This window comes from Paroedura picta, chromosome 1, assembly GCF_049243985.1.
Source record: "Paroedura picta isolate Pp20150507F chromosome 1, Ppicta_v3.0, whole genome shotgun sequence".
In the NCBI taxonomy this organism is placed as follows: domain Eukaryota; kingdom Metazoa; phylum Chordata; class Lepidosauria; order Squamata; family Gekkonidae; genus Paroedura; species Paroedura picta.
In genome coordinates this window covers 48,893,460-48,911,328 of record NC_135369.1, presented here as the reverse complement: position 1 = coordinate 48,911,328, position 17,869 = coordinate 48,893,460, and the positions used below count along the sequence as shown (strand labels likewise).

The window sequence follows — 17,869 nt, the reverse complement described above, 5'->3', positions numbered from 1 at the left end:
CTATTTTGAAGCCGTGCGAAATGGCTCTTGGTGTCTGCCAGCAGCAGTGTCTGGGAGCTGCTCTGAGCCCAGGGTGGCTCCCAGCATTTGCTTCAGCAGGGCCCCGAATGCCACTGTGCCAGGGCATGAAACACCTCCCAAACATCCCACCACAGCTCCTAGGCTCCACTAAACAGGGAAGAAGGAAAGAGTGTTCCTTGTGCTTTCACAAGGAATACTACTTTACTTGCGGGGAAGCGTTAAATCCCCTATGTGTTTTTTTATGTTCAGATTTTTCTGCAAATCTGTGGAGAGACATACCAATGAAATGGAGTGTGTTCCCCGTTTATTATTACATACCAGCAACAATTACAGCTTTCACTTCTATGCTAGTGTTTTCAAACCTGTGGGTTGGGACCCAAAAGTGGGTCACGAAGCGTCTGAAATTGGATTGTGGGCCAGCCGTTCCTAATGGTCATTTCTGTTCTTTCCATTGTTCTCTTTAGTTGTAGAGAAACTAAGATCTGTCTCTGGAAACGGTACCTTCCATGTCATACATAATTTGGTATTTTTTCTTCACTATGTATACATGTTGATCAAGTAAAGCATATCCTGATGGTTACTATTAGTAGTAGTATTTATTAATTGAATTTCTCGACTGCCACTCTCACCAGAATGAATTCCTTATAATCTGAATGGAAAGTACAGAGAGAAGGAGAGAGTGGTCAAAGGCTGAAATGTAACCTCCATGTGCAAAGACTGTTTATGTCAGAATTCCACTTGCTTGGGGTTTATAGTGCAGGCAGCTTTGCTTTTTATGCAATGTTTGTTGGTTACTGTCTGAAAAACATTTTGTACCAATTGTCTCTTTAAATCTGACTGGTTGTAAACTTGATTTGTTTACCCCATCACTGTTTTCATTGTAGCGTAGGTATTTGCTCTCTAAAATTCTGCATGCATTTAATCATGCATCTTTTCACTAGTTCTTCTGTTTCAAATTGAAGTAGTAACTTTTATATCAATTGTAATAAATCAGGGGTAGTCAGCCTGTGGTCCTCCAGATGTCCATGGACTACAATTCCAATGAACCCCTGCCAGTTAATCAGCAATTCAATAAAAACGATGGAGCCCCAAAGACACATTCAAGTCAGCTATTTCAGCTTCAGAATAAATATTTTGCCACGTTAGAAGAATTTGGAGGATATAATCCTTCACTCCAGCCATCCATTAACCCAATACAAAGCAGCTGGTTAAAAGGCCAGATCTTTCAAAAATCATTCTCCCCCCCCCCCCCACCCAGAACAAAATGGCTGTTCTTTCTTGAAAGGCAGAGAGCATCTGAAACTGGTTAGTAGCTGAAACATCCTGGGTTGCTGAGGCAGCAAAAACATGACCCTGGAAATTTTCCTTGAGGGTATGTGTGGTACATTAATTAACCAATCATAGAATCATAGAGTTGGAAGGGGCCCATACAGGCCATCTAGTCCAACCCCCTGCTCAACGCAGGATTAGCCCTAAGCATCCTGAAGCATCCAAGAAAAGTGTGTATCCAACTTTTGCTTGAAGACTGCCAGTGAGGGGGAGCTCACCACCTCCTTAGGCAGCCTATTCCACTGCTGAACTACTCTGACTGTGAAATTTTTTTTCCTGATATCTAGCCTATATCGTTGTAGTTGAAGTTTAAACCCATTACTGCGTGTCCTCTCCTCTGCAGCCAACAGAAACAGCATCCTGCCCTCCTCCAAGTGACAACCTTTCAAATACTTAGAGGGCTATCATGTCCCCTCTCAACCTCCTTTTCTCCAGGCTGAACATTCCCAAGTCCCTCAACCTATCTTCATAGGGCTTGGTCCCTTGGCCCTAGATCATCTTCTTCGCTCTCCTCTGTACCCTTTCAATTTTATCTACGTCCTTCTTGAAGTGAGGCCTCCAGAACTGCACACAGTACTCCAAGTGTGGTCTGACCAGTGCCGTATACAATGGGACTATGACATCTTGTGATTTTGATGTGATGCCTCTGTTGATACAGCCCAAAATGGCATTTGCCTTTTTTTACCGCTGCATCACACTGCCTGCTCATGTTTAGTTTACGATCCACAAGTACCCCAAGGTCTCGTTCACACACAGTGTTACCTAGAAGCATATCCCCCATCCAGTAGGCATGCTTTTCATTTTTTTGACCCAGATGCAGAACTTTACACTTATCTTTATTAAATTGCATCTTGTTCTCATTTGCCCATTTTTCCATTGTGTTCAGATCTCGTTGAACTCTGTCTCTATCTTTCGGAGTATTTGCCAGTCCTCCCAATTTGGTGTCATCTGCAAACTTGATGAGTAGTCCCTCCACCCCCTCATCTAGATCATTAATAAATATTTTAAAAAGTACCGGGCCGAGCACCGAGCCCTGAGGTACCCCGCTACTCACCTCTCTCCAGTCTGATGAAACACCATTGACAACAGCTCTTTGACTGCGGTTCTCTAACCAATTCCCTATCCACCTGACTATCTGAAAATCCAGATTGCAGTCCTTCAACTTATCCATCAGAACATCATGGGGAAACTTGTCAAAAGCTTTACTAAAATCCAAGTAAATGACATCAACCGAATTTCCCCGATCCAGCAAACCTGTTACTTGGTCAAAAAAGGAAACCAGGTTGGTCTGGCAGGACCTGTTGGAGACAAATCCATGCTGACTTCCTTGGATCACCAAATTGTCCTCCAGATGTTTGCAGATTGCTCCCTTTAATATCTGCTCCATTATCTTCCCCACAACAGAGGTCAGAGTCACTGGTCTGTAGTTTCCCGGGTCATCCTTCCTCCCTTTTTTGAAGATTGGAATAACATTTGCTCTCTTCCAGTCCTCCGGGACATCTCCAGTCCTTAAAGAGGTTCCGAAGATGATGGACAAGGGCTGTGCAAGTTCTCTGGAAAGTTCTTTGAGTACTCTCGGGTGCATTTCATCCGGACCAGGGGATTTGAACTCATCCAGTGCAGCTAAATGCCTCTCGACAACCTCTCTATCCATGTTAACCTGCCACCCAGACACTGTCCTTTGGCTTTGGCCATCTCTAGATGTGCCTAAACACTTTGACCTGTGGGAAAAACCAGATGTAAAATAGGCACTAAGACTTTCTGCTTTCTCTGCATCTTCCGTTAGCGTTTGTCCATCTGCACCCAACAGTGGGCCTATTGCCTCCTTTACGTTTGCTCCTCACATAACTGAAAAATCTTTTCTTGTTCCAATGGGCTTCCCTGGCCAATCTTAGCTCACTCTCAGCTTTGGCCTTTCTTATGATTGATCTACAGTGCCTAGTAACCTGTAGGTACTCTTCTTTAGAACTCTGTCCTTCCCTCCATTTCCTGAACATTTTCCTTTTCTTTCTTAGTTCCTCTTGAAGTTCTCTGTTCATCCAAATAGGCTTCTTAGAGCTCCTGCAGTGTTTTCGTCATTCTGGGATAGTCATTGATTGAGCATGCAATAGCTCTTGTTTGAGTAGCGCCCACCCTTCACATGCTCCCTTCCCTTCCAGCATTCTCGTCCATGGTATGACACTCATCATGTCTCTGAGTTTATTAAAGTTTGCCCTACGAAAATCCAACATCCGCGTCTGGCTACAAGTTTCCTTGGCTCCCCATCTCAAAAGGAATTCTATGAGGACATGGTCACTTCCCCCTAGGGTCCCCACCTCCTTCACCTCATCCACCAACTCTTGCCTGTTGGTCAGTATTAAGTCCAGTATGGCTGAACCTCTTGTGGGTTCATCTGCCATTTGATAAATGAAATTGTCAGCCAGGCAGCTCAGAAAGTTGCATGACTGAGGACGCTTCGCAGAGTTTGTTTCCCAGCACACATCTGGGAAATTGAAATCACCCATGATGACAAGGTCCTGCCGCTTGGATATTTTCTCAAGCTGCTCACAAAGTGCAGCATCCACATCCTCTCGTTGGTCAGGCGGTCGGTAGCAGACACCAACCACCACACTGTTTGTTTTCCCCTCGCTTATTTTCACCCAGATGCTTTCCACTGTAGATATGCTCTCCTTCACTAGAATTTCCTGACAGGTAAGCCCTTTCCTTACATACAGTGCCACTCCTCCACCTCTTTGATCTATTCTGTTTTTTCTGAACAGTTCATATCCATCCACCATTACATTCCAGTCATGAGAATCATTCCACCAAGTTTCTGTGATGCCTACTAGATCATACCTTTCCATCAGCATGAGAAGTTCCAGCTCTTCCTTTTTATTGCCCATGCTTCGGGCGTTAGTATAAAGACATCTGAATCCTTTTACTTTTGGTTCCCTATGAGCTGGCCTTGCCGGTTGGGCTGCCTCCGATCGTTTTCCTTCCATACACTCCCTATGTTGATCGTCTCCTTCCCCTAGTGGCTTTAGTTTAAAGCTCTCCTGATGAATCTCCCCAGGTTCCTGCCAAACACATTCTTCCCCAGTTTCAATAAGTGCAGTCCATCAGGTGCTAGTAGGCCTTCCTCAAGAAAGCCTATCCTATGGTCCCAGAAACCAAATCTCTCCTGCCGGCACCAACTACGCAGCCAGTGATTCACCTCCATTATCTTCCTCTCCCGACCCATTCCTCTTCCCTTGACAGGCAAGATTGAACAGAATACCACTTGTGCCCCCATTTGCTTGAGCTTCCTCCCCAGATCTTGATAGTCTTTTTTAATAGGAGCGATGGTATTCAGGGACATGTCATTCGTTCCCACATGGACCATCACAAATGGGTAGCGATCCGTAGATTTGAGGAGTTTGGGCAGCCGTTCTGAAATATCTTTAATTTTCGCCCCTGGCAAGCAACACACCTCTCAGGTTAGGGGGTCGGGCCCAGCCACATGGCGATCCATTCCTCTTAGCAGGGAGTCTCCAATTACCAGTACTCTCCTTTGTTTTTCTTCTCAACTCCATTTCCTTCTGTCGTGGCCTCTTCCCTTTGACTTGGACAACGCATGGCTTGTATCAACAAGAAGTAGATTTAATATTCCAGTTCTCTCCTTAATATTGAGGGTGTCAGCACAGGGACACTGATCAGATGTGGGTTCATAAGGCTACAAAAAAAATCTGTTTTGTGGAACAGAAGTTAAAAGAAATGGTGGGTTTCAAACTCAATATCCTTGACTATAAGCAGAATACCGTACTATGAGATTCTGGCTAAAAACACCCATATCCACATGTCCTGAAGCATGCTGAATTTTGTTGGTAAAAAGCTCACAGAATTGTTTTGGTATTTATCAGTATTTCGATTCTATACTACCTCCAAAGGACTCAGGACAACATATACAGATTTATCTACAACAATCCTGTGAGGTGAGCCAGGCTAAAAAAAAGCAATAATTTTGTTACTTTATACTGAATCAGACAACTAGTCTATCAAGGTCAGTACTGGCAGTGATTCTCCAGAGTCTTAGACAGAGGTTCTTTACGTCAGCTACTTCTTAACACTTATAACTGAAAATGCCGGAGATTGAATCTGGGGCCTTCTGTGTAGAAAACAAATGCCCTGGCACTGAGCCCTAGACCCACCAGATTGGCAAAAGATATGCACAACAGAAGACTAGAATAACCCCTACATTATATTAGTCAGTGAACAGATTGCTTTGGATTTACTGAGGTGAAAAAGAACATTTTCTTTCTTAGAATCATAGAATAATAGAGTTGAAAGTACCTCATGGGTCATCTAGTCCAGTGGTCCCTAACCTTTTCGAGGCTGGGGACTGGCAGGGCAACTGCCGCCCACGCATGCGCGCCTGCATGCGCATTCCGCACATGCGCCATGCACGGCCGAAATCGCGCATGCGCGGAAGTGCCGTGCATGCACGATTTCGGCCGCGCGTGGCGCATGTGGGCATGCGCGGCCCTGATTCCCTCTCTCCCCCCTCCCGCTGTAAGAAGCTTCCCGGGCAACAAGCTTGCGGCCTGGGAAGTTTTTTACTGCGGGGGGGGGCGGGGAGAGGGAGCCGCGGCCCAGTGCCAAGGCCTTTGCGGCCCGGCACCGGGCCGCGGCCCTCGGGTTGGGGACCACTGATCTAGTCCAACCCGCTGCACTATGCAGGACAATCACATCCCAATCGCTCATCTACTGTAACCTGCCAGCCCTTTGCCTTAACAGAATCAGCCTGTCCGTCAGATGGCTATCTAGCCTCTGTTTAAAAATTTCCAAAGATGGAGAACCCACCACCTCCCGAGGAAGCCTGTTCCACTGAGAAACCACTCTGTCAGGAACTTCTTCCGGATGTTTAGATGGAATTTCTTTTGAATTAATTTCATCCCATTCGTTCTGGTCTGTCCCTCTCAGGCAAGAGAGAACAATCCTGCTCCATCCTCTATATATTTTAAATACTTGAAGATGGTTATCAGATCCCCTTTCAGTCGTCTCTTCTCCAGGCTAAACAGACCAAGCTCCCCCAACCTTTCTTCATATGTCTTGGTCTCCAAACCCCTCACCATCTTTGTCGCCCTCCTCTGGACACGTTCATCAACATCCCTCTTCAATTGAGGTGACCAAAACTGAACACCGTACTCCAAGTGAGGCCGAACCAGAGCAGAGTAAAGCGGTACCATCACCTCCCATGATCTGGACACGATATTCTGTTCGATACAGCCCAAAATCCCATTTGCCTTTTTAGCCACTGAGTCACACTGCTGACTCATGTTCAGTGTATGGTCTACTAAGACTCCTAGATCCTTTTCGCACATACTACTGCCAAGACAAGTCTCCCCCATCTTATATTGGTGTATTTGGTTTTTCCTACCTAAATGCAGAACTTTACATTTGTCCCTATTGAACTTCATTTTATTCAGTTTAGCCCACTTCTTGAGCCTATCAAGATCATCCTGTATTCTGTTGCTGTTTGCTACCCCTCCCAGTTTAGTATCGTCTGCAAAATTAATAAGTATCCCCTCTAATCCCTCATCCAAATCATTTACAAATATGTTGAACAACACAGGCCCCAGGACAGAGCCGTGGGGTACTCCACTTGTCACTCTTTTCCAAGAAGATACTGAACCATTAACAAGTACCCTCTGGGTATGATTTGTCAACCAGTTATTGATCCACCTGACAGAATTAGATCCATACCGCATTTTACCAACTTGTCAACAAGAATATCATGTGGAACCTTATCAAAAGCTTTACTGAAATCCAGATAAACTATGCCCATTGCATGCCCCTGATCCAGCATAGTAGACACTTTCTCGAAAAAAGAGATAAGATTGGTCTGGCATGACATGCGAAACCCATGCTGAGTCTTCTTCTTCTTCTTCTTCTTCTTCTTCTTCTTCTTCTTCTTCTTCTTCTTCTTCTTCTTCTTCTTCTTCTTCTTCTTCTTCTAAATTAGTGTTGACAATGAGACAGGAAATCTAGGTCTCGATTAAGTTAGCTTGATGCTTTGTTTTGAGCTTTGTTATCAGTTTCAATTCAGCAGTCTCCTTAATCTCTCTTTGAAATTTTTGTATAAGAGGACTGCTGTTCTCAGGTCAGCAACTGAATGTCTTGGAAGGTCAAAATGTTCCCCCACTGATATTTTGAATGTGGTGTGATCTAATGTCAGATTTATGTTGCTTAATTCTTTGTTGAGGGGATTGGCCTGTTTGTTGAGTGTAGAGAGTGGAAGGTCATTGCTGACACATGTTGGCATAAATCACATTGCAGGATGAACAGGAGTATGAACCTGAGATGGTATGGTTGATATTGCTGAGTCCAAAGATGGTGTTGCTAGGATCTATATGAGAGCAAAGTTGGCATCTTGGTTTCCTGTAGGTCTTGGTACCAGAGTCCATGTCACTGTTGTATAGTTTATAATTGCATGTAAGAAGACTGTAAGCAAGAAAAGGTTGCCTCCCAGTGCCTGTGTGAGGGTAGTGCCACTATCCAGCATGGGTTGTGGGTCATTAATAATGGGTTGAACTGTCTTGAGTTGTGAGTTGTAGGTGACCACTAGTAATGGTGTGTTGTCATTTTCTTCGGGCTTGTAGCAAGTTGTTCCTAGGTATCATTCTGGCCTTTCCGGTCATCTTTCTGCCATATCAGGAGGATATTGTAGTTGCAAAAATTTCTGTTGTAGATCCTTCAAGTTAGTATCTCTGTCTGAGGAGCTAGAGCAGATGTGACTATAGGAAGGGGTTTGACCATAGACAATGGATTGTTTGATGTGGCTGGGTGGTAGCTGGGGCATGTAGTGAGTTATATAAGTCTGAGTTGGTGAATATGAAATATATTGTTATGTTACATTGTTAAATCCTAGAGAATTTTTCTTGCTTTTCATTCTTTTCTAGGAATTTGACTCTGAGGTGAAAAAAATAATACATAAAACTCTTCGATTTGTTTCTCATTATTATGGAGCCTCTTTAGTGGTATGCATATTACTATACTTCATTAACATAACTCAATTGATGTTAAGCATTCTCATTATTTTATCTGAGGAAAAGTACGTTGTGTGCATCAGCATCAAAAAGGTAACATTTATTGACTATTAAGAAAAGGGTTGAAAATAAAACAGCAGTAACATAATACAATGAAAGCTTTGATGTTTGGCATTTGATTACCCAGAATGGGCAGTTAACTGGCATTGTCCAGATAAAATTTTCCATTTTCTCAATATCAATCAATCAAAATTTTCCTTCCTTTCCATCCCTTGCCTCTCCCACAAGCCAGCTTGCTCCTACCATTTTTACAAGAATGGTGAGAACTAGGTGGACCGTTATTCTGATCCATCAGAATTTTTCTTCTGTCCTCCCCTCCCCAATGCATCAGTAAATGTTCCTTTTCAGTAAAGCAGGTAATTAGGATTTTGTTACAGGCAACTGCTCATAGCATAGTCTTTTCCTTTTACTTCAAAGAAGTATCTGATCTTTTAAGTGGGAAAGTAAACACTGACATGGTATTGTCACAACATGAAAGAGAGCATACAAATTGGTGTATATTGATTATAAAAATCCATCTTGCAAATGACTTAGTTATGCAGTATGTTACCATGTTTGCTACAGAAGATCATTAATGCTACAGAAGATCATAATGCTTATGCCCCCCGCAGGGCCATTTGCTCTGCGGGTACAAACCTACTGGTAGTTCCAGGCCCTCGGGATGTTCGCCTAGCCCCAACCTGGTTGAATGAGCTCCCAGAAGAGCTAAGGGCCCTGCTGGAGTTAACAGCTTTCCGCAGGGCCTGCAAGACAGAGCTCTTCCGCCAGGCATATGGTCGAGGCCAGGGCGGTCCCAACATTAGATCTGGGCTCCCTGGGTTCATCTGAATGATCTGATTGCCTCACTCCCATATTAGCAACCTGATGTCCCTCAGCTAACATGGGGCGGTTTGCGCGGGTTAGTTGGGTTAGTTAGTGCTCGCCTGTTGCCTAACATTGGTAGTGTGAATTGGTTTTAATGGTTTTAACTATGGGTTTTATGGTAATTTTTATCATGTAAACCACCGTGAGCCTAAGGGAACGGCGGTATAAAAGTTTAACAATAATAATGATGATAATGATGATAATAATAATAAGTTTTTATGTTTTCCCCCCAGTTCACTAGCAAATCGGAAGCTCTGCTGCTGAAAACACGTGCACTTATTAACCATTTAGCATTTGGCTTTGATAGAAGGTTTGTTGCAAAATACTCTTTATTACACAATCATCTGATGTCTCTTTTATACAGTTCATAGGTAACATATGGTTGCTTGTCTTAGAGACTCTGAGTCTTCTGTTGAATGAATACGGTTGTTTTTCAGAATACATTCAAATGTGTAGCCATGTTGGTCTGAAGCAGCAGTTTAAGTCCAGTGACACCTTTAAGACCAACAAAGTTTTATTCAATGTATGAACCTTTGTGTGCACGCGCACTTTGTATCTGAAGACATATGCATGCACACTGGTTGCTCCAGTGGCAACCTTGACTACTAGAGATCCACAGTTGCAGAAAATGTTTATCTTTTGTGGGAAGGACAGGTGACAGTGGCAGAAAACATGCTTTATATGTATAAATCACGATGTCCCACCATCCACAATTAAAGGATTGCAGGTGGCAGGGCTGGGAACGACCTCTTCTGATTCAATGTAAAGTTTATTGTGCAATCCTAAGCAATGTTATACCATTCTAAATCCATTGAAGTATGTTGGTATAGAAGACTGTAATTCTGCTTAAGATTGCACAGCCAGTAATATAGAATTGAAGCCTTCACTGTTTCTCTGGGTAGGTAGAAAGCATCACCACAGCTAGAGTCTTGGGGCTCAATCCAGCAAAAGTTCTGCCTAAGACCCATTACTGTTGATAAGCATTTAGTGTATGCTTAATCCATTTTTTCTGTCCCTATTGGCGTACTATAGCTGCTTTTTGACTAGCTGATTTTAACTTGCTGATGTTCTGTTCATATTCTTTTGAAGCAAATCTATGTCAGTGGATCAGAATAAACCACTCTTTATCCCAGCAGGACTGGACTCTTTTAGTCAAATAGGTGGGTAATTTTTTTATCACAAAGTTTTGTCAGCACAGCTGTTTTCATTTGCAATATTGCAATACTAATACTTATTTGTATTAGTATAATACTTTCAGAGTATTTTGGGAACTTAATGTTTATGTAAACCACCTTGAGTCTTAGGAGGAAGGGGAGTTATACATTTAATTAATTCATATTATTATTATCTTTAATAGCAGGTCGCTGTTAAATAAAAGGCTAAGGCCTAAGTGGGCGGGGCCGTCCAGGTGAGGGTCCAATCGGAAGGCGCCTTGAGCCTTCCGATTGGGCCCTCACCAGGACAGACAAGAGTTCTAGCCAGTCGGGTCCTCACCAGGACAGAAAAGTATTCTAGCCAATCGGGTGAGGGTAGAGTACAGAGGCCCCAGGTGTGTTTCTAGGCCTGGGGGGAGCAGGGGGGAAGGAGGCCCCGGGTTTGCTTCTAGGCCCGGGGGGGAAGGCGGGGCCGCTACCGGGGGGGGGGGAAGCAGGCCTTCCCCCCGGCCCCAAAAGGCCTCCTTCCCGCCCTCCCCCCTTTCTAGTGCCCATTGTATTTAAAAATACAACGGGATTTAAATCTAGTTACTAATAAAAGTTGTACGTTAATTTGTGCTTATGCCCAAGAATTCATTTCTTTTATGTTAATGGTCTACATGCAGGGTATTATATATTTCTTTTTCTCACTCTTGTTAAGTCATTGAGAGCCAGTTTGGTGTAGTGGTTAGGAGTGCGGACTTCTAATCTGGCATGTCAGGTTCGATTCTGCGCTCCCCCACATGCAACCAGCTGGGTAACCTTGGGCTCGCCACGGCACTGATAAAACTGTTCTGACTGAGCAGTGATATCAGCACTCTCTCAGCCTCACCCACCCGACAGGATGTCTGTTGTGGGGAGAGGAATGGGAAGGCGCCTGGAAGCTGCTTTGAGCCTCCTTCGGGTAGGGAAAAGCGGCATATAAGAACTAACTCTTCTTCTTCTTCTTCTTGAGAATAGACTGAGCCATACACTTTTATTTGAAATGATGGAATAAATATTATAATCTTATTATTGTTAGGGTGCCCTCCTGTCTCCGATAGTGACATTAGGGAGTTGCATCCGCAGACACCTATGGATCTATGGAAAAACGTATTTGAAAAAAATTTTCCACCTAAGGTAGGCATACATTTTAGTTTATTTGAAGTGTTTTATAGTATTTGTTACTTCTACAGTTAATGAGGTACTCAACATAGTTTAAGGTTATTCAGAAAATAAGCTCTGTTAATTTTAGTGGGACTTCCAGGTATGTAGACTCTTGCAGTTGTGCAAACACGGTCTTTTTCTATGCGGATCATGAGTGATTTTTCCGGTATGACAAACTGAATTATGTTCCTGTAACTTCATATAAAAATCCTGTGCTTTTGTATATTTCCGCAAGTAGTCTACCTTACTGTACTTAAAGTAGACTTAGGCTTGTCACTTCATTATTATTATTGCCCCCCCCCAATAGGCTAAGAACTAATTCACGTAACCTTTTAGGATTAATTTTTGTCAGAGTAAATCCAACTGAGACGGAGTGAACTTTTGGCTGTCCCCTCAGGGAACATTCCAGTAGGCTTGCAACCTGATCAAGGAAAATAACTAGTGGCATGCAGAACCATAAATATGGCCCTTCCATGCAGTCATGGATAATTCAAGTCCACCAACTATCCCACTTCGTCAAGTGTATGGCAGCAGCTGTCAGAACTGCCCTTTGTGTCCAACACAGGTTGCTAGAAAAGTAATAAAATTGCAGTACTGTTGTAATACAGATCTGTTAGAGGGGAAAACTAGTGGAAAGATGGATAAAAAATTCTGCTGCTAATATAGAGGGGCTTATTCACTTAAATACACTTTCCAAAAAATGAAACTGTGGTCCTGAACAAAAATCAAATTTTTATTTATTTGCTTATTTTGAACATGTATATAGTGCGTTTACCTATAGCTCAAACATGTTAAATCTAAAATAGTGTCACAATTTGATAGTTTACCTTTTTGGATACCAGAACACTGGTGTTTTCAAAGAAGTCAGGGACCCAGCTCAGGATCCACAATATGCTGAATATGAAGTTGATGCAATGCGAGCTCAGAAAAACCAGGTACGTCACCTTGTTCCACTTGTTTATATTGCTGCAATAAATCCAGGAACTCTCAGCAACTCTAGACCTGTTGAAGTTCCATATCCTGCCATTCTAGGTCAAAATGCCCCCTCAGCCATAAAATTTTCTCTATGGCCTTGGAGATAATGATATCTCTATCCTGATGTGAGATAAGAAGGTCGAAGCCCTTTGTACATTAAGAAATGCTGTAGAAATTGTATATGATAGTGTGGAGAAACAGTATACTTCTATGCATTCCATAACTCATGCTGTGGCAAGTCCATGCCAGGAGAACATGCACACAGTATACCTTTTCTGGAATGTTAGTTTGCTCTAGGAACAACCTGTCCAACTAGTTACTATGTTTAACAAGCTTTTAGTCTGTGTTTCTGTTTTCCTCCTTAAAAAAACAATAGATTACAAAAAATTGCATGTTTTATTGTAAAAATGAATTATCTGGAACCGCTCGGTGAGCGGTATCGTATTTGGTTAAGGGGTAAGGGGGAGGAGAATGGACAAGCATTCTAACCAGCCAGAGCTCTGACCAGAAGCCGTACAGACCACCATGAATAGGCAGTCAGTCCGGATGCTGGGGAAGGGAGCCGGGGATGGCTTCCCCTGGGCCCGCTGAGACAGCTGTCCTGCTCAAGGGTCCAGGGGAAGCTGCAGCATCAGCGGGGTGGGAGGAGTCCAGAAACGGCATCCCCAGGGCCCACCAAGCATGCCTGCCACCTTGCTGAGGCGGGGGGAGGGGCTTCAAAGCCCATTCTTAGGAACAGGCTTTGAATCTAGTCCTTCATAATTTATAACATCTTTAACCGCTCCTGCGGAGCGGATAAAATAAAACAGTAAGGGCCCCGAGGGTGGGCCCTGTCCAGGATGAGGAAGGATGCCGATTGCCCCCTTCCCCTGGACTGACGATCATGTGGAACCTTATCAAAACAAATCCAGATAATCCTGCCGATTGGGCCTTCCGATTGTCAGTCCGGTGGCAAGGGACCAATCGCGAGCCGCATTCCGTGACTTGCCACTACAAAGCGCCTCCCAATCCGCCCCCCTCCAACGTCGGTGGCATTCAGCCGACCGCTGCCATTTGCTGCCTCGCTGCCTAGAGGAAAGGTAGGTGGTGGGGTGGGGATCGAAGAGGAGGAGGTGGCGGCGGCGGGGAGGCCTACCAGGCCGTCACACGGCCGGCCTCCCCAGGGCCTGGGCAGCCCAATCGCAGGCTTGCTGAGCCGGCAATCAGCCTGCCTGGGCCCTGAGGAGGCTTTTTCCATGTAGGGGGGGGGAAGCCTCCCCAGAGCCCAGGCAGGCCGATCGCTGCCTCTCCGAGCCACCGATCGACATGGCCGGGCCCTGGGGAACCTTCTTCCATGCTAGTGGTGAGGAAATAGCTTCCCCAGGGCCCGGGCAGGCTGATCGCCGCCTCGCCTTGTATTTTCTATAGACGTTTTGTAATTCATATTGTAAACAGGGTTACTTCAGTTTAGCTGGACTGCAGTTCATTGACCATTCCTTGGAAACCAAGCCAAATGATAAACATACCAATATTGTAAATATATAATATTTATTTATGGTCCTAAAATAAACTGTGGTTTAATATATATACTCCAGACTACTTCCACTAGACCACAAATGAAATATCAAGAAAAAAAGGAATGTTCTCAGGCATTAATCTAGAGTTGCCTCCCAAACTATTACCATTTTTTAAGTCAAAAGGCAAAATTAATCTGAATATAAACAATTTTTGCATAGGCATTTATATGTGGGATATAATTAATGACTTGATTAAGTCTTGTACATTTTGGTGCATTTATTTTAATGTTTGTTACCCAATTTGAACATTCAGTTAGAGATGTATGCTTATTGCTTGCATTTTCATTATCTAAAATCAGCTTCTACAAGTGATACTGAAAATTAATATTTGTCCAGGTGTTTCCTAATTGTCCCCCCTCACATACATAGCCCTCTTTTATGATGATTTTTATCTTTATTTATGCCTTTGAAAATTGGTATTGCTTTTGTTGGTTATTTTGTACAATTACAGGGGGGAAACCCTTTGAAATTGACAAATTTCTATGATTAGGAAATTATTTTCAGCTATTTCCCTTGAAGTTCAGCTATTATTATAAGATTATTGTACAATGTGAACTGGCTTTTGTGAAAATATTTTGCTTTTGTTTTTTAATTTTATTTTATCTTAAAAACTGTAAGCTAACCCCGTATACATCTGTAAGAAAACATTTCCCTGGCTGTATCCAGTTTTTAAATGTATTAGGGTTTTTAGTAATTATATGAAAATTGAGAGTTAAGCATTGCCTATCATAAGTATTAAATGCTTAAGAAGCCTAATTTCCCATCTCCCCTTTTTTACAGTCCTTTGTTCCATACATTTTTTCTAAAGATAAAACATTTATATAGAGAGGAGCATTTATGTTAAAATGTAGCATCAAACATAATGCTTTTTGTTTGTTTCTTAGATGTATTCAAACATGGGAGCATTTTATTTCAGTTGAAAAGTATACTTTTTTCCTGATCATTTTGTGTTGCTCTTTGGACTCAAAACAACTAGCTATAGCATTTAATCCACTTCTCATTCTTTGCATAATATAACTGCTGACATTAGGGCCATGCATCCATAAACAATAACGAGACTCTCCGTTTATAGACAAGCTTCTTAAGGACGGCAAAAAAGAAATTCTAGATTCTTGGGACTTTCTCAGAACTGATCAGATTTTGCAGGTAGTTGGAAAGAATAAAATAGAAAAAAAATCTGAAATTTGACTAAAACCTATAATGGAATAGGAAAAATATGGTCTTCCATGGACATTAAATGCTAACACTGTAGAACCACTAGCATAGAATCAGGGTATACAGCTGGTGCCAGGAACTGAGAATTCTGCCCAGAGGTGTCTTACCCTTGTTCAGCACATTTTAAACAGTATCTCTCCCTTTCCTCAAGCTATTTGCCTTATAAATACCAGTACTAAGGGACAATTTCAGGAGAAGGTGTTTGTTGGCCCTTCATAGCAACTTTGGCCAGTGACTCAAAGAAGAGACCAGTTCTAGACTAGGTGGACTACTTGTCTCATCTAGTAAGGCACCTCTTATATCCTTATAGTCATAAATATGAGGCATGTGGTTCACCTAGTCCAGAATTGTTCTCCTCTTTGAGTCACTGGCCAAAGCTGCTGTGAAGGGCCAACAGACACCTTCTCCTGAATATGCCCCCTAATACTGGTATTCAGGGGTTTGTTGCTTCTGTATGTAGAGGCTCCCTTTAGTCATCATTGCTAATAGACATTAGGGGATACATTCTGATGAATCTGTCTGATTCTGTTTATCCTTGTGGAAGTAGCTTCCCTCAAGGTGTGAGTGACACTTTCCTTTGCAGAATCTATCCAGTGTGTTTTTGCCCTGGGCTGCAGATATGGTTTTCCTCCATTTTATTTTCACAACAGCCATGTGATAAAGATTAGGGTTAAATGTGTGTAACTAGTCCAAGGTTGCTCAGCTTCATAAAAGAATAGAAAACGGTCTTTCAAATTTTAGACTGACACACTAACCACTATGCCAGAGACATTTCATTATTGCAGCATGCAGATATGCCTCAGAACTGCTATTTTTGTGTTCAGTGATTAACTACCAAAGGTACTGTTGGAAAATCTGAAGACTCAGAGTCAAGTTTTCTGAGGAGACATGCTGATGAAGTATGGTTGCTGAGAGACGCTCACATTTGAAATTTAGTCTTTCTTTGTTTGTGGAACAATTAAAGGGTTAGACTAGGTGTGTGTGAATAGTTCACTAGAGATCCTAACCAGGAGATGGGGAAATATGTATCTCCTGAACTAATCATTTAAATATTACAATAAAAGGCTATAAATGTAGCTAATACTTGCTCTCTGCTCTCTAAATGCCTATATTTTAACTGTATTCTTTTCCCATTGACTGTGCCCAACATAAGCTAAGTGTATGAGTCAGTTTTGTAAATATTTTCAATCCCTTTTCAAAGCAATCTTTTAACCTCTTCCATGGGAGAAAATAAAAAGTATTTGTAGATTGCTGGCCCCTTGACTTATGCCTGATTATAAGACAGACAAAGTATCTTCCAAAAACATAAGACAGTATAGTAGAGGATACGCTGTCTCACTCTGGTACCCTTTAGAATCGTTAAATGAACTATTGAAGGTTTCTTCACATATACCATTATACCTTCCTGTAGAAACCACTTGATTTAGTCAGTCAGAAGAGGGAATAGAGACAGCAGCAAATAAATTTCTCATCCCACTATGCTATTTTCCCCCAATCCAGATTCCCATTCTGTCATAGTTGCACAGGAGTCCAGTAACACCTGAAAGACTAAAATTACATTTATTTCAGGAAGTCAGCTCTGAATCATGAACAGTTGTGCAGAAATAAATGCTGGTGGTGTTTAAAGTACTATTGGACTCATATGTATTTATGTTATAAAAGAAACTCTAGAAAGACCAAATTGGTTTTCAATTCCCATGTTAAAATAAGAACTATAGTGTCATAATTTCTTCAGTACATCACTCTGAAGCTGCTACATAAATGCTATGATGAAGCATTCACCTGAAAATGTCTTGTATGCACAATTCAGTTCAAGGTCAATGTGAGCTCAAAGGGCACTATAGAGACAACCCAGTTTGCTGTCCCACCCCCATGTGCTCTCAGTTCTACCACAACTAACCTCCCCCTTTCCTGATGGCAGCCTTTCTACACACTAATGATGTGCCTTGGTGAGGGTTGTCCTTTGTTTTTGGTATAATGAAGGAGGAAATGGAATCTGCTCAGATTTTTTAAAATGATCTGTAATTGTTAATATAATGACTTAATGCTTCATTACTATATGCTTCAATTTTAGGAACTAGAACAATACAAAAGAAATGCTGCAAAAACATGGAAAGAAATGGAGTTTGATTCTTGACAGAGAAATGCTTAGCTCTCAACCAGATTTCAATTTTAGTATTGTATTTTGTACCTTTACACTGGATTTGTGTACCTTTAATGTATTTGATAAAGTATGTAATAAACCTATAGTAAATAATTGTGGTTATCAGTTAATGATAAATACTAGTGAATTATATCTGAATCTTTCATTTCTCTCATTCTTACTAAGAAGAAACCCAAATGTTACATGATGAGAAACAGCAGTAGATATATGTTATATCATTTAATACTGAATAAGCTGGAAGCATATAAGGAATCAGGGTGGGGAAACAATTTGATAATATTTTCTACTATGTAGAATAATGAAAGCAGCAAAACTGTGTAGATAATGAAAGCAGCAAAACTG

General features: G+C 42.2%; 1 protein-coding gene across 5 annotated transcripts in view; it reads left to right on the top strand.

The window, feature by feature from the left end:
* The window catches only part of DYNC2LI1 (dynein cytoplasmic 2 light intermediate chain 1), a 35,020-nt gene extending 17,376 nt beyond the window's left edge, over positions 1-17,644 (top strand). For 4 of the 5 annotated variants that reach the window (XM_077337626.1, XM_077337608.1, XM_077337599.1 and 1 more), the window contains 6 exons: positions 8,268-8,345; positions 9,512-9,588; positions 10,368-10,438; positions 11,493-11,590; positions 12,460-12,552; positions 17,438-17,644. In XM_077337626.1, the coding sequence (XP_077193741.1) occupies positions 8,268-8,345; positions 9,512-9,588; positions 10,368-10,438; positions 11,493-11,590; positions 12,460-12,552; positions 17,438-17,500 (480 nt within the window). In that variant the 3' untranslated portion in view covers positions 17,501-17,644. Of the gene's footprint in view, positions 1-8,267; positions 8,346-9,511; positions 9,589-10,367; positions 10,439-11,492; positions 11,591-12,439; positions 12,553-17,437 lie in introns of all 5 variants that reach the window. The other variant, XM_077337617.1, reaches the window with a different exon arrangement.
* The last annotated feature ends 225 nt before the right edge of the window (positions 17,645-17,869 follow it).